The 17525-nt window shown below is 40.9% G+C and overlaps 1 protein-coding gene across 2 annotated transcripts in view; it reads right to left on the minus strand.

The window, feature by feature from the left end:
* Positions 1 to 7735, minus strand: part of ZFAND1 (zinc finger AN1-type containing 1) — a 26047-nt gene extending 18312 nt beyond the window's left edge. The window contains exons 1-3 of one of the 2 annotated variants that reach the window (XM_039223236.1): positions 7664 to 7735; positions 2405 to 2447; positions 1474 to 1513 (exon numbers count right to left, since the gene is read on the minus strand). In XM_039223236.1, coding sequence (XP_039079167.1) covers positions 1474 to 1513; positions 2405 to 2447; positions 7664 to 7718 — 138 coding nt within the window. In that variant the 5' untranslated portion in view covers positions 7719 to 7735. Of the gene's footprint in view, positions 1 to 1473; positions 1514 to 2404; positions 2448 to 3471; positions 3583 to 7663 lie in introns of both variants that reach the window. The other variant, XM_039223237.1, reaches the window with a different exon arrangement.
* Positions 7736 to 17525: the final 9790 nt, after the last annotated feature.

The raw sequence follows: 17525 nt of genomic DNA on the forward strand, positions 1-17525 counted from the left end.
ACACACACGCAGAGAGACACACACACGCAGAGAGACACACACACGCAGAGAGACACACACACGCAGAGAGACACACACACGCAGAGAGACACACACACGCAGAGAGACACACACACGCAGAGAGACACACACACGCAGAGAGACACACACACACAGAGAGAGAGACACACACACAGAGAGAGAGACACACACACAGAGAGAGAGAGAGACACAGAGAGAGCACACACATGTTAGGAAGGGACAGGCAGGTAAGGAAGAGAGAAAATCCCAGGCAGGCTCCTCCATGCTGTTAGGAGGAGATCATGAGATCATGACCTGAGCCGAAATCCAGGCAGACACTTAACTGAATGAGCACCCCAGCACCCCTTGGAGTTAACTTCTTAACTACTTTTCCAAATTTGTTCTAATGGTCTACTGGTGAAATGATTCTCATTAAGGAGATCTAACTGACATCCAAGGAGAGACATTTGTAGAAAGCAAATATTGTAAGAAAAAAGGAAAGTACAAAGATTTACAAGCTGTATGAGAAACAGAAATATGTTTACTATATGACTACTTCTCTCCAATTAATCCTGCATAATACCAGTATGTTAATTTTTATTTTCATCCCATAAATCACCTAAACCTAAAAGGACCAGATTTGGACTGAAGCTCATTTAATCTTAATTTTCTAGAACTGAGAGAACAGATATAAAATTCCTTAGTAAAGTGCTTGGTAAATTCTGGTCAGATATAAATGGAAAGTGAAAAGTGTGGTCAAATACTTCTTTCTAAATGGAGTGAGCTCAGTTGAACTTTCTGCCTTTCTCTCTGACCAAAGGAGGTGGAGCCACTTCTTATAAATTGGAGAAAACTGCATTTAATGTATGGTGGGCTCAGCTTACTCTTCAAATCTGCCCAATTCCGGATCTCCTTTGCACCCTAGCAGGCTCTACGCTAAGCTTCATCATTCAATTTATCCTTGATGAGTAATATAGAGGATATTTTGGCTTCTATTTAACAGCCTTTATTAATCTCTCAATTTGGTCAGAATTGGTGTGGGGATTTTTATTGGACTAAAGGTTTGTTCATGGAGAGCTCAGGCTGATCGAGCCAGAACAGTTTGCAACCACAGAATCCGAATTCCAGGATCCAGGGAAAGTGAACAGAACAGTGAAGGAGAACTGGAAGGAGGAGATGACCAGGAAGTTAATTCCACTGTGTATTTATAAACATAGAGACTAAAGCTGTAAGAGGGCTAAGTAAACATAACTGAAATGTATGAGAATTCTAACAATTTGAAGTTACTAAGGAGATCAATTTTTCTTTAAAACAAATGGAGAAAAATAACAAAATGGAGTAAGAACTTCTTTATATGATCAGTTTAGTATGCCAAATTTTAACCTGTGGTACACTGACTGGTTTTAACCGGAAATCAAATTCTGGATGAAAGTATATAAAAAGAAACACGTTTTACTAGAACTATTAACATACCTCAGGACAGCTATGTGACTCCCTGCTTCTGTGTTCAAGGCTTAATTAAAAAAAGAAAAGGGTTTATTTAAATGCAGTCAAATAATTAAAGATAACTGTACTAAATTGGAGATATTTTAATGGTTAGTATCCTTAAGATTAGTTACACTACAGTAGAACTCTGCATATAAGAATAAACTGAAATGATAAATTGAGAGAGAGCATCTATAGTCTTAAAAGTTTCAAAACCCAACTGTTCAACTTCAATATAAACAAATACAATTCACCACTCTAAAATACCTTTGAGTGCTTCAAATGTGCACAAATAAAAGGAATTAAAAGATTCTTTGTATTTCTTAAAGACCATAAGAAATAAATGTAAAAGGAAGTGCTCTAGTTCTAAAGAACTTAAAAATATGCATAACCTTTATTTAATCCAAATAAATCTGAGTGATCTCCTGAAAATAATTCTTTCAGTGTTCAATTTAATCACTAAATGCCTACAACATGAAAGTGTAATTACAAATAAATCACATTTTCCAAAATCTTTGGTTAGTTCCCACGTTTTACTTTGCATGGAAAGGACATGTGATATCCAGTTTAAGAAACGAATAGGCTGGGCTCTTCATTTGATTAAAATGAAGAGTAATAATAATACCTGGATTTTTTTCTACCATATTCTTTATATTGTGGCTATATTCTCTCCTTGCAATTAAGACACAAATATAACTTTTACATAAAAATCACACATAAATCCATTTCTGAAAGTTTAAAGTTTAGGCACATATATCCACAAGTAATCAGAGCCTATGCCTGATCTTTTTTTTAAGTAATTACTATTATGAATGTATAATATCAATGGCTAAACTATTTGAAATCATTCTGCTTTTGAGAAATAAATGTCCTGTTACAAACACTAAAATTACTCCCAAATGCTGCATAAAAAACTTACCAAAATACTCCAGAACAAGCATCACAAACAAATGGGAGAAAATCTAAAATTGAGGGAAAATGTTATATGCACTGGTCAGTATCGAATTTTGATTTGGTTTTCTTAAAAAGATTTTTTAAAGTACTGAACTACATCTATTGGAGAACTTTCCTTTTTGACCAATATCCTAATGTAACAAGTAGTGGTTAAACAAAAGCTATCACGACCTCAAGCACAGAGTTAACTGGATTATCAGAAGATAAAGTTACTTATAGCGTGTGTAGTCAGAAAAAAGTTCTGGGTTGTTTTGGTTGACCAGATTTACTAGCTGTTGTTTCTGAGTACTGTATATTGCAGAAATCCTGCATTTGAAGTGAAAATCCTAGGTTTCAATTCCGATTCACAGTTTATTAATCTCGCAGTGCTACAAACTGTTTAACAACCGAGTTTGTGGGGGGCGGGCAGAGGATGGCAGAGCGGGGGGATTCTGAGCTCACCTCCTCCCATCGACAAACCAAGATATAATAGCTACGTCTGAAGACGGTAGAGCACACCTTCCACACTTACTCCTACAGAGGGAGGCCAGACTAGAAGGGTGGAGGGGTGGAGACACAGTCAGGAACCATATATGGGAAGGACACCCCAAGCACAGAAGAGCCCACGCCATGCACCCCAGCCACTGGGGATGGGAGGCCCCATAACACCAGCTTTGAAAACCAGGGAGGCTAAACTTGGCAAGCTTTTCAAAGCAGCGGGGCTTAACTCTAGGTACTTCAGAAATCTCCAAGAGCTGGAGGCAATAGTAAATGGAGTCCTGACCCTTGAAGAGCCAGCATGGTAAAGAACTGCTGGAGACCAGCACAGAGGCAGTATGAAAACCTCCTGGGGTTTTCATGAAGACAAGTCACTTACTAATCTCAGAATGTGCACTAGAGAGACACGGATCTTCAGGAGACCCTCCAAGAACCAAAGTGCTAGAAGGCACCATTTCTCTTCTCCTCCCGCAGGCCAGAGAGCTGGACACTTGGAGAAACGAGCACTAACTACCAACCACCTTGCCAGCACCATGTGTCTGCCCATGTATTCACCTGCATTTCCACCGCATCCAACCTGCTCCCCTCAGCAGACTCCCTCCAAAGCGGCTCCTCTCCTGTCACACTACTCCCCCAGCAGGGACCAGTGCCACTCCAAAGCGACTCCTGCCCTGGGGAGAGATGGAGATAATCCCACACGCCAGCCTGCCCAAAGTTCTGGCAACTTCTAGCAGGCCACATGGGGGGAAAGCCCTGCCATTCACTGGGACCAGAGGCTGACTGCAGACACCTAGTCTGATTGCTGGTCCACTCACCTACAGGCCCACCAAGGTCTCTCAACAGTACAGGAGCCAGACTCTGCCCAGTAGCAGGCAAAGCAGGTCACTGCAGCCAAAAGGAATGATGGCAAATGAGGCTCAGGCAGCACAACAGCGAGCACACAGCCCCTGGAGAAGACATCTCTGGAGCAGCCAGTTCTAGCGAGCAGGGGGCATTGTGCTACAAGGCACCACAGAACCTCCTCTACAGAAGTACACTAACTTACACCACCAAGATACACAGCAGATCTCCCAAATACAAACACAGACAGTTACATAATATGAGGAGACAGAAATAGGTGCCAAATGAAGGAACAGGTCAAAGTCACAGAAAAGAGCTAAAAGAAACGGAGATAAGCAACATGCCCGATAAAGCACATATTAATGGCCTTAAGAATGGATGAAATTGAGGAGAACTTCAACACAGATAGAAAATGTAAAACAGAGCCAGTCGGAGATGAAGAATTCAATAACTGAAATAAACACACTAGAGAACAAGAGATTAGGAAAGGCAGAGGAACAGATCAGCAATCTGGAAGACAGGATAATAAAAAGCAACCAAGCTGGAGAGCAAAAAGAAAAAATAATAAAAAGTGAGAATAGGATAAGGAAACTCAGCAACATTATCAAGCATACTAGTATTCACATTATAGGGAGCCCAAAAGAAGAGAGAGAGGGGGCAGATAAATAACTTGAAATAACAGCTGAAACCTTCCCAAATCTGAGGAAGCAAACAGCCATCCTTATCTAAGAAGTGAGAGGACCTATAAGATGAACCCAGGGAGATCCATGCCAATTATAATTAACATGGCAAAAAGTAATGGTTATAATTTTAAAAGCAGCAAGAAAAAAGAAAACAGGCATATGTGTGTGTGTGTGTGTGTGTATATGTATATATATGTGTGTATATATGTGTGTGTGTGTGTATATATGTGTGTGTGTGTGTGTGTGTATGTATGTATATATATATATATATGGAAAACTCCATAAGGCTACCAGCTGACTGTTAAGCAAAAACTTTTTAGGCTAGAAGGGAGTGGCATGATATACTCAAAGTACTAAAAGGGAAAAAAAAACCTGCAACCAAAAATACTCTACCCAGCAACGTTATCACTCAGAATAGGAGGAGAGATAAAGATTCCCAGAAAAACAAAAGTTAAAGGAGTTCATCCCCACTAAACCAGCCCTACACAAGATGAAGGGAACTCTGAGTGGAAAGAAAAGGCCTTAAGTGGAAATAAGAAACTTATGAAAGGCAGTTATTCCACTGGTAAAAGGAAACATATAATAAAGGTAGTAGATATATCACTTATAAAACCAGCATGCGGGTTAAAAGGCAGTAAAATGAAGGAGATCTACAAAAATGAGTCCTAATGTTATGTAAAACATGATATATACATAAAACAAAGGGGGAGGTGTAAAATTTAGTTTTTTAAGAATATGTTCAAGTTTAAGCAACCATCACCTTAATATAAATTGCTGTATGCAAAAGACGTTATATATGAGCCTCACAGTAACCACAAATCAAAAACCTAGAAGAGATACACAAATAAAGAGAAAGGAATCCAAGCATAACACGAAAGCCATCAAAAAGCCACATAAAGCCATCAAACCACAAGAAAAGAGAGTAAGAAAAGAACATGAGCACTACAAAACAACCATAAAACAACAAAATGGCAATACCTATCAATAATTACTTTAAATATAAATGGACTAAATGCTCCAATCAAAGGACACGGGGCAACTGAATGGATTAAAAAACAAGACCCATCTATGTGCTACCTACAAGGGACTCACTTCAGACCTAAAGACACACAAACAGACTGAAAGTGAAGGACTGGAAAAACATACCATGCAAATGGAAGCCAAAAAAAAGGCCAAAGTAGAAGTATTTACATCACATAAAAAAAGACTTCAAAACAAAAACACTGTAACAAGAGACAGAGAAGGGTACTACATAATGACAAAAACAATCCAATAAGATATAACAATTGTAAATAGCAGTGTACCCAAAGAAACACTCAAATACATAAAACAATTACTGACAGACACAAAGGGAGAAATTGACAGCAATATAATAATAGTGGGGCACGTTAACAACCCACTTGCATCAATGGATAGATCATCCAAACAGATCATCATTATGGAAACAGGGATTCTGAATGAAACATTAGACCAGATGGACTTAACAGACATATACAGAATATTCCATCCAAAAACAACAGATACATTCTCTATGATAGATCACATATTAAGCCACAAAATCCTGAGGGGACTATGGGGAAATGTGTTCAAAGGTATTTCAGAAATTCGATACACTGATACTGCCATACTTAGTCCTGAATTGTTTCCTTCCCTTCCCTGAATAAAGCTCTTCCTCTACCTCATAAGTAGGCAAAATGAAGGTATGATACTGTGAGCACGTTTCATGCCAAGAAAGTATGTACTCATTTGTCAACAAGTAACTGAAGCATAAAATACTGTAACTTTTAGGTCTCTTTGAAATTGGAAAAATTGTACATGCTTGCTATTTTGAGACTTTGGGTGATGAACTAAAAACTAAATGCAAACCAAGAGGACCCAGAGGGAAGAGTTAAGATTAAGAGAATTTCCTGACACCATCCTTCTATCCAACTAGAAGCTAAACAAAATTTAGGACACTCACTTAATACCCACTATATCTTAACCCCTCTCTACTAATCTAAAAGAGCTAAACCCTGGTCTCATTTCATATATATTTATACTTTGATATCTGAAGTTGGTAGATACCATGGACTTGATAATCACGTATACCAGAGATAAACATAACTTACCCAATTGGCTAAGCTTCTCTATCTAAAGATGTGCAAGGAAATCTAGGTTTCCTGAATAGCTGGCCGTGAAAGCCAGTAGTAAAAGACACATACAGAGTGCTGTAAGTAACAAGAACCTAGCAAGGATTGTGCCCTTTTACCCACTGCAGATATCACTAACCCGTTGTAGCATTCCCACGATATCTGGGCTAAACTTCAGGAATACGCCTTTTACCAGGTACCTACTACCAATAACGGAAGCTGCAATGAGAGATAAAACCTATTTGCCACCCTCGGTAGTAGTAGCCAACAGTGAGAGCACACATTTAGGGTGAAACTCAGGCACCAAAGACTGAGCATTCTATCTGGCTCTAATACTTCAGGAACTTGCCCGCTCCAGATGCAAGACAATTCTAGAGCGTGTGCCACACTGCCACTGACTATTAGAGACCATCACCTTATTAATGCTCCAAAATGCAGATTATCCTGAAAACTTTTCTATGGAAAAGACCGTATTTGATACCCTCCTATGTAGTTCCAGCACCAGAACTGAGGTCAGTAAATGCTGAGTCGGTAATATTCAAAGAATGACAGAACTGAGGGAGCATGGGGATTGTCCCAGCAGAAGTCTGAGGAGGAGAATCTGATCAAAGCCTAGGGCGTTCTCACTAAAAGCTGCGAAGACCAGGTGAAAGACTGACCTTGCTCAACTCCTTCATCTGACAGATAAGTAACAGATAAAAAGTTTGGGGGAGAGAGGGGTCTTGCCCAAGGTCGCAGAGGCAGGATCACAGGGGAACACAGGTCTCCACGCTCCCAGACCTAAGTGTCAGAAAGGAGTGGGAGTGACACAACTTCTTGGCAAAGCACGCTCGAAAACCAAAGTGAACACTGCAAGACAGGTTTCCAGAAATTGCACAGTTCCCTTCCAAAGAGGCCGCAAGACTCTGCCAAAGGCCCAGGGACAACAAAAAATACCAACACATCTCACTGCCGACCCAGGAGGGACGTACTCGCCCTGTCTCGTCAGACACCACGCCGCGCCACCACCTCCCCTCTCCCGCCACCACTCCCCGGGGAGGCTCACTACGCGGGGTACACGACTACCACGCCTAGAGCTAAGCACAGCTAGATCACCTCGCTGCCGGCAGTGCTCCACCTGGCAGTGCTGCCCTATATCCAATTCCGCCATAGCTCGGCGCCGCAAGAGGCGGGGTTACGACGGACGCGCGCAGCGCCTCCTGGGAGGGTGGCCGACCTCGGGGCGGAGCCTGCAGGGGGCGGAGCCTGCAGCGGGCGGGGTTGGTACACTCACCGGAAACACTCAAGCTGTTGTGAGTGCCTGGAGTTGCGAGTGTATTTGCACTCCAGGCGCCTAGTGAGGCGGCGCAAAGAAAGGGGAATTTCTGTCTGTTTCCTGGGCAGAAGTCTTGGAGCCCAGTCCTTACGGATATTCCCATCCCAATTGTTTTTCTAATAGACTGCGTGCAAAATTCCCTCTATGCAGCAACCCTAATTGGGCACGACCTCACAAGGATGTCTTTTTAAAATCAATGGAACTCAGGAAACCAGCGCAGTGAGAGGCACAAGTGTTTGCAATAATCAAAAGGAAAGGAGGACACTGGTTATTTAGTTCTGTATTCATTAACACCAGTGGATACAAACTAAATGCCTCTTGCAAGGGAGTCATTATGCTTTTTTAAATTTTTTATAGTTTTTATTTTTGAGAGACAGAGACAGATGAACAGACAGCATGAATGGGGGAGGAGCAGAGAGAGAGGGAGACACAGAATCCGAAACAGGCTCCAGGCTCTGAGCTGTCAGCACAGATCATGAACCGGGAGATCTGACCTGAGCCGAAGTTGGACGCTTAACCAACTGAGCCACCCAGGCGCCCCTCATTAGGCTTTTTAAAGTTTTTTTTTTTTTTTCCAACTTTTTCTTTTCTTCCTCCCCATAAGTCTGTAGTCCTTAAGGTCCCAAGTGTTTACTAAACTGCATGGAGTCCCTCAGTTTAGAGAGTCTTGTCTCACAACTCCCTCAAGAAAGCTTGTGATTCCACTGGGATGAAGGGGAGTTTCAGACTTGATGAGCCACTTCAAAGGTACCAAGAAGTAGAGGTTCTTCTAGGTGGAGTACAAATGGATGCCATTCCACTGATGTGACACCAGACACAACTCAGAGGATGAATGACAATAAAAAATGTACTCATGACAGGAACTAGAAAAGTATTCAATGCCTTGTATATAACTGGGTATATCCAAATCAATATTCATTAAGGAAGGGGAAAGGGTGAGACTGGGAAACAGTTATTACTTCAAGATTTGCTCTTGAATAAATCTGTTTAAGACCTTCATCTCAGACTTGTTTGTGTCTCTGGAGACTTCAGATTTTATAGCTGGAAGCAACCTAAGAGATCAGTTATACCAGTGTCTTTTTCTGTGGTTAAGATGAGGAAATAAATTTATATCACTTAAATTATTTGCTCAGGGACACCTAGGTGGCTCAGTTGATTAAGCATCCAACTCCTGATTTTAGCTCAGGGCGTGATCTCATGATTCGTGGAACTGAGCCCCGAGTTGGGCTCTACACTGACAGTGTGGCATATGCATGGAATTTTCTCTCTCCCCCTGTGTCCTTCCCCCACTCATATGGTCTCTCTCTCTCAAAATAACCATCTAAAAATAAATAAACGATTTTCCCAAATTAGTGGAAAAGCCAGGACTAAAACTTAAGAATCCGTGACTTACCTGATTTTGTAGGTTTCTTTTAGCTGCTTGGGGCAATCAATAGCAGATTTCCTAGAATGTTACTAAGTGTTTAGAATGTTCTAGATTGGACTGATAAAATATTTACCATCTATCAAAAAATTAAGATATTATTTTTTTCAATTCACTTACACTGGAAGTATAGGGAGCTTTAGATGATTAGACTAACCAAGACTGCAGTTGCTAGCTTTTTCATTGCTGGTCTCCGCAGATTTCTTCTCTAGGTGCTACTTCAATGTGTCGGTTTCCCCTTAATTTTGTGTGCAGTCAATTTATCAGTTTACATCCTCCTACAAGTGAAATTCTCCTGGTTCCAAATGACTCCCATAACCATATTCTTTATCCTGATAACATTTTCCCCAAACTGAAAGTCTCTACTTCAGTCTGTTGGTATATTCACTTCATGTCCTCTGTCAAATATAACTTAAGCCAAAATGGGATGCTTTCTTAACGTATCATCCCCTCTCTAAACAAAGAGAGTCTATCACATTAGAAACATTGGATTGGTTCTTTACCACTCCTTTCTTATTTCTTTCATGGAAGTAGCCATTAAGCTCTATCAATTATGCCTCAGAAATGTGTCAAATCTGTACGCTTCAATTTCTCAGGTTATACCTCCCAAACAACTCCCTTCCATACCTAAGATGTTCTGATGGTTCTCCGTTATTCACAAGATTAACTTAACAAGGAATCTCTAGCCTCAGCAATAACTACATCCCCTCAAGCGCCCTACTTCCTTAAATGTATCTTCTGGTTCTTTCACAGGTTCATACTTTCACACATGCCTTTCCTTCTCCCTTGAATGTTCTCTATACCAGGGTTTTCCAAACTTTGAAAATAAGGATCAGGTGGGTACTTGTTAGTTAACACAGTTGCCCATACCCCTCCCTGGATCTAATTTAGAAGGTCTGGAATGGGTCCTGGGAAGCTAGATCTTTAAGTGCCCTCACGTTCATTCTTATTGGATCAGTTTAAAACACAGGTTTCTCTTCTACTCCACCTTCAGAATATTCTTGTTATCCTTTCAACTGGGAAAGCAGAGTGCAGGGGCAAAATTAAGTCCTTCAGGATATCAGGCACATGCTGATCACTACATGGTCTTTTTTAAAAATTTTTTTTTTAATGTTTTATTTATTTCTAGGAGAGAGAGAGACAGTGTGAGCAGGGGAGGGTCAGAGAGAGAGGGAGTCACAGACTGAAACAGGCTCCAGGCTCTGAGCTGGCAGTCAGCACAGAGCCAGACGCGGGGCACGAACCCACGAACCGCGAGATCATGACCTAAGCGAAAGTCGGACGCTTAACCGACTAAGCCACCCAGGCGCCCCTGCTGATCACTACATGGTCTTACTAGCACTAACCAGGCAGTATTATAATTAACCTGACCAAAAAAACTGTCAGTGGCTATGACCATTAGCTACAACATAAAATCTGCACCCAAGTCAATTTAACAAACCCATTCTAGATTTGATACAAAATTGAGTGGGACATGGTCTCTGGCCTCAAGGAGCTTACAAAGTCTAGGAAGGAGTATCTCTGCTTGGCATTTAAGATCTTTCCAGTATTTGTCCAACCTACCTTTCTGGTTACCACTCAAAGGCCTTTCCACAGGCTGTGCTCACCATAGCCTCAGATCCTTTCCAGGTGTTGTTCCTGCTACTTGGAATGCTCCTTCCCTCTCCATCTGGTTTCTGGTTTTCTTTATCAGTCACCTCAAGTATCTTTTCCGAGGAAATTCTTCTTTGTTCTCCTGACTAGGACACATCCTGCTGTTATGACATTCACTTTGTCTTCTTCAAAGCATTTGTCCCAGACTTGGTTTTGTGTTTGTGTGATTATTTGACTAATGGTGGTCTCCCCCTCCAAGCCTCCATGAGGACAGGGGCCCGATTTTGTGCTTATATAGATGCTCACTGTAGAACTCTGTTAACCTGTCTCCGTGTCTATACACTTGGAGGTTTGTCTGGAGATTTGTTCTATCTCTGAAGAAGTTTATCTTACATAGTCTGCATCTAGCCTTTGAACACTGGAAGTTCAAACTTTAACAGTTATAACAGCTAAAATTCTCTGATTATTTTATTACGTACCAGGCAGTTAAATGAATCACTTAATCTTCATGAAAACACTTTAAGACATGGTGGCTGGGTGGCTCAATCAGTTAAGCTTAAGCGTTTGACTCTGGATTTCAGCTCAGGTCATGATCTCATACGGTTAGTAACCCCATGGTGAGTTCCCAGCTGATAGGACAGAGCCTCATGGGCTTCTCTCTCTGCACTTCCTCCATGCATGCACACGCACTTTCTCTTTCAAAATAAACATTTTAAAAAAGCCACTTTAACATCGATATTATTGTTCCCTTTTCATAGAATGGCCTATAAAAATTACTCAACTCCTGCCTCCTTGTCCCCAGTATCAGAAACTGCTCTCCCTCTTCATCTCCTCACTAACTAGTTGTACTTCCCAGCTATCTTCCTGGTGAATGTCATGAACTAATCTCTTCACATGGAATTCTTTCTCCTTTCCCCAAATTTACCTAGCTATCTCCTCCTCACCTTTTAACTCTCAAAAAAGGCTTTTAGGACCTGCTCCCTGGTTTCCTGCTGTTAATGTGACAAGTTACCACTAAGTAGCTTTAAACACCATAAATTTTCTTACTGTACTGGAGGTCAGAAGTCATAAAACCAATGTGTTGGCATGGCTGCGTTCCTTCTGAAGGTTCAAAGGGAGAATCCAACTCCTTGTCTTTTCAGCTTCTGAAAACTACCTGTGTTCCTTGGCCCAGGACAACAACCCCTTCCTCCGTCTTCAAGGACAGCAACATGACATCCTCAAATCTCTCTTTACCTATCCTTCTCCGTGCTTTCCCCCTTCCACCAAGCTCCTTCCCTTGCTCTGACCCATCTGTCTTCCTTTTTAAGGGGGCTTCTGGGTACAGTGAGCCCACCTGGATATTTCAGGCTACTCTCCCCATCTCAAGAGCCTTAACTCAATCACACCTGCAAAATCCCTTTTGCCATATAAGGAAACAGTTCTAGGTTTCAGGGATTAGAATGTTGGACAACTTGGGGGGATCATTATATTAACTATTCCAATATATGTTCCCATATTTCCCAGAACTGACACATGGTAAGGCCTCAAAAAATATCTAACTACTGAATCAGGGAATGAACAAATCAACATTGACAGACAGCCCCTCCAAAAGCATTCTTGATTGTAATCAGCATTAATAGGGGCACCTGGGTGGCTCAGTTGGTTAAGCCTCTGACTTCGGCTCCGGTCGGGAGGTTCATTGAGTTCAAGGCCGGCGTTGGGCTCTGTGCTGACAGCTCAGAGCCAGGACCCTGCTTCCAATTCTGTCTCCCTCTTTGTTCCTCACCTGCTCATACTCTGTCTCCCTGTCTCTCCCAGGAATAAAGAATAAAAATTTTTTAAAAAAGTATTTTAAAAATCAGCTTTAATAAAAACGGAATCTTCACAACAAAGAACATCAGCATAATAGCTTGTCTCACTCTGCCTGACAGGCCAAAAAACACCTGGAATATTGTGCTTGGTTCTACACTTCAAGTGTGAAAGAGGCAAATTGGGGCATATTTAAAGGAAAGCAATAGGATGGAGAAGAATGAGAAACAGTATTATGTGAAAGAGCACTTACAATGTTTGGGACTTAATCAGCAGAATTGAGGAAAGGTGTGAAGGAAAGAGAACACACACACACACACACACACACACACACACACACACACACACACACACCACCATCACCACTATTATCATAACAGCCAGTGTGCACCTGTGGGGGTGCGATGCATGTGTGTGTTTTGGAAAGCCACCTTTTTAAGCAACAGTTTGTCCCAGAAGGAGACTTTGTAAGGTTTTCATAAATAATGACGCTTTAGGGGATAATTTAGTTGTGCTGATAAACATACACAAAATTATTTTGAAATGACTTAAATTACGTTTTGGTACAAATTGGATATTCACATGTTATTAATTAACTGTAAGGTTTTTGGTTGTTTACATCCATGAAACTTTATTTTTCCTCCAAAACAAGTCCAGACTCCCAAGCCTGCCCCAGCAGCATCTTTGCCCCTCAGACTTAGGTGGGGAATCATTTCTTTTTAATGTTTATTTTTGAGAGAGAGAGAGAGTATGTGTGTGTGTGTGTGTGTGTGTGTGTGTGAGCAGGCAAGGGACAGGGAGAGAAGGAGACACAGAATCTGAACCAGGCTCCAGGCTCAGAGCTGTCAGCACAGAGCCCGACACGGGGCTCAAACTCAGAACTGTGAGATCATGACCTGAGCTGAAGTTGAACACGTAACTGACTGAGCCACCCAGGCGCCCTGAGAATCATTTCTTAATGGACACCTGTACCCCCCAGGCAGAGCTAGTGGGGAAGGGAAGGGCCCTTCTATGTTGGCTTGCAGGGTGCTAACTCTAAGATTATTTTGATGTGTAATAACAGCTACTATTAACTTTACTCTTTGAAATTCTCACCAACAAAAAGGAAACAAATATTTTAGAATATGAATTAGTTACTGGAGAGTATATTTTTAAAATATGAGAGTGTGATTACCTCCTTTTCAAATGCTAGGTGCAACATCTGTCCAAAGTTTTTCCATTGCCCCAATTAATATGGCCAGAAGTTTTGTGAGAGCCTTTGCATACTGGTCTCAGAGATTTAAAGCTTCATAGTATAGCTTATCTTCTGTATCAGAATGATGATAACACTGATTACTGCATCTAGAGAATGTGCTTCCCAATATTTTCATATTTTATGCCACTATTTGAATATTTTATCACTTATATTTCTTCATTCATTTATTCAGCAAATAATAATATAGAGCCTTTGATGTGCCAGGATCTGTTCTAGGAATGGGGAATACACTGGTAAACAAAACAAATAAAGATCCCTACTCTCGTGGGGAGCATTCTAGTGGGTAGGGACATAGAAAATAAGCGGAACAACAAAATCAAAACAGCATATGATAGACAGTGGTAAGTGCTATGGAGAAAAATAAAGCCAGGAAGATGGATAGGATTTCTGTAGTAGGAGGATGAGAGGAGAGGCCTGCAATTTTAAATCAGGTGGAGTGAGAAAGCCATAACTGAAGCCCTACAGAACGCAAAGGAGTGAACAGCATGGATGTCTGGGACAGGTTTCTGGGCAGAAGAGTGGTGCACAGGCTCTGAAGGGAAAGTGCGCCTGGTTAACTTCCAGCCAGAGTGAGGAGGCCAGTGTGGCTGGAGCAGAGTGGAGGCGAATATGTGGACAGGGAGAGGGAGGTACTGGTGATGTGACCATGGGGGTCCGTAGTACTCCCTATAGGGACTTAAAGGTGCTAGCGAAGGGCTTGGCTTTTTACTGAGGTGAGGTGGGAAGTCAGCTTGAGGTGGGGAAGTCTGACCCAGGCTTGCTCTGGCTGCTATGTAGGGAAATCACAGCAAGGTCAAGATGATCACAGGGAGGTCAGTTAGAAGGCTGTGATAGCTAACTGAGAGATGAGAGTGGCTTGGAGCAGGGTGTTAGCAGTGTTGCTGGTGGGGAGCGATCAGGTGTTTGTAGGAGTTAGAGCACATGGGACTTGCAGATGGGTTGCAGAGAGGTGAGAGAAAGAGAGGTGTAAAGGCTGGCCAGGGTTCTTGATCTGAACAATAGGAAGGCTATAGAAATTGTTAATTAAGAAGAGAAGGAAACCACTTGTGTGTTCCTCGATGAAGCACAAAATCTCTTGTGATTGCACTCAGGTATAACCAAATGCTGGAGGTAAAGCGAGGTATAAGAATCACCTTTAGGTAGATTATGCAATAAGGGTAATATTGAGACAGAGGGCTACATCTCATTTTATATTCATTAAGTGGTTGGTATAGAAAACATTCTACAGCCAAATCTGATAACTCTTAGATTCTTTAACTTCTTTCTGAGCAGGCATACACAGAGATATGGGAAAACATGGGTAAAGAGCTATGCGGACAAAACTCAATCATAGGCACCAGATATCTTCACTATGAATTAGGAGAATAAAAGTTATTTTTACAAAATTATTATTTTCTCATGAGGGCTACTTTTGTACTTATTATTGTGATTATTATGTCCAATGAATATTTGGTTCTAAGAAACAAAGAGAATTGCGGATGAAAAGAATGTGTACATGCTTGTTAGGCTACCTAATAAACAACTATTTGATGCTGATTCTGCAGTGTGTTTAAAGGGTAATTCTTTTTCTGTTGCTTTAGAGAATTCATTTGGCATTCTAAAAATGGATGTAATTTCAAGCAGTGGCCAAAATGTATCAATTAGCCTGGCATCTAGGTCTTTTTAACAGATCTATAAATTTCCAATTTCCTTTGCCATCTTAACTGTGGTAAATCATCCTGAACACGATCATTCTTTTGAACAACAGCCTCCTTATTAACTGAGATCAATTGAGATTAGAAAATGAAAAATACACTAGATGCTGAGAACTCTTTATGAAACCACGTTTGTAGGATGAGTATTGAATGAAGATAAATGTGTTATTTTCAGCTCCCACATCATTGATTTAAAAATTTATTCTCTATATCCCACTGCTGGATTAAACACTAATATATATTTGGATGGTTTACTTGCTTGCAAAAATTGTCTTTTCCCTATTGAGGTTATGTATTAATGGAAGGGAAAGATTTTTAATTCCAATGTATCTTGGTTTGCCTACCACATACATTTCTACACATTAAATTGCATACAATTGATTTTTTTATTGAATTATAAATTAATGACTAAGTCCTTTGTTTTAATTTCTGATTGATTTTCATTAACTCTTTGGATAAAATACAAGATGCTTAGCACATCATGTAAACCCTGTGTGGTCTGGGCTCTGCCTACCTTTAAAGGTAATCTTGCAGCACCTTCCTCTTCTGTCTCCAAACCGCAGCCACCCTGGCCTTCTTTCAAGTCCTACAATTTCAACACTCAAGATTGTTGCACATGTTGTCTAAACTTTTAGTTCTTTAACACTGCCTGCTTTATTTTTTCTACATAACACAAATAGTACATTACTTACTTAATTAATTGCCTATCTTCTCCTAACTGGAAAGCAGGCTCCAAAAAGCACATGGATTTTCATCTTTCTTTCTTCACTGCTGCATCTCTAGCATCTAGAATTATGTTGAGTACCTAGAATGCACTCAGAAAAAAATGATGAACGAATGAACGATTCTTTATCCTGGAATACCAATTTCCCTTCTCTAAATCTAGGTAACTTGTATTCATCATCCAAATTCTAGCATAAATGTCACCTTTTCAGGCTACCTTTTTTTGATCCCTGAGATCAGCTTTCTCTATTATTTGTTCTTACAATTCTCTATATTTCTAAATTCTCCATAGAACTTCCTAGAATTTTAGCTTAAACTCTACTTTGTGTGAGACAATTTGTTTAACTCCCGTCTTCTCCCCTAAACTGTAAAATGTCTCTTCTTTTCCTTAAGTTTTCTTAAACGTTTATTTATTTTTGATAGAGAGAGAGTGCAAGAGTGAGTGGGTGAGCATGAGTGGGAAGGGGCACACAGACAGAGGGAGGCACAGAACCCGAAGCAGGCTCCAGGCTCTGACCTGTCAACATAGAACCCGAAGTGGGGCATAAACCCAAGAACTGTGAGATCATGGCTTGAGTTGAAGTTGGACACCTAACCAACTGAGCCACCTAGATGCCCTTCTATCTTGTTCTTAATGGTCTCTCCAACATCCAGCATAATGCCTGGGACAAAGGGATGCTCTATAAATATCTGTTAAATGAAAATGTGGATGGAAGGATGATTAAGCAACACCTCATTATAACTCTCAGTCCTCCGTTCCACTTGTTCTGTGTTCACTCAAAAAAAATTGTTAGTGAACCTCAAAGGAATGTTTTGCTATACTAGAGAAGTTCTTATTTAAATATACCTCTCAATGAATTCAATAATGCTTGTAGGATCCCTTAAAGCTAATGCATCATGGGGCGCCTGGGTGGCTTAGTCAGTTAAGCGTCCGACTTTCGCTTAGGGCATGATCTCGCGGTTCGTGGGTTCGAGCCCCGCATTGGGTTCTGTGCTGACTGCCAGCTCAGAGCCTGGAGCCTGTTTCAGTCTGTGACTCCCTCTCTCTCTGACCCTCCCCTGCTCACGCTGTCTCTCTCTCTCCTAGAAAAAAAAAATTAAAAAATATATATATTAAAAAAAAGTTAATGCATCATACCAGCCTCTTCATCCCCCACTGTATT

The sequence above is a fragment of the Hyaena hyaena genome, unplaced genomic scaffold (assembly GCF_003009895.1).
Source record: "Hyaena hyaena isolate Hyena2069 unplaced genomic scaffold, ASM300989v1 scaffold_1308, whole genome shotgun sequence".
In the NCBI taxonomy this organism is placed as follows: domain Eukaryota; kingdom Metazoa; phylum Chordata; class Mammalia; order Carnivora; family Hyaenidae; genus Hyaena; species Hyaena hyaena.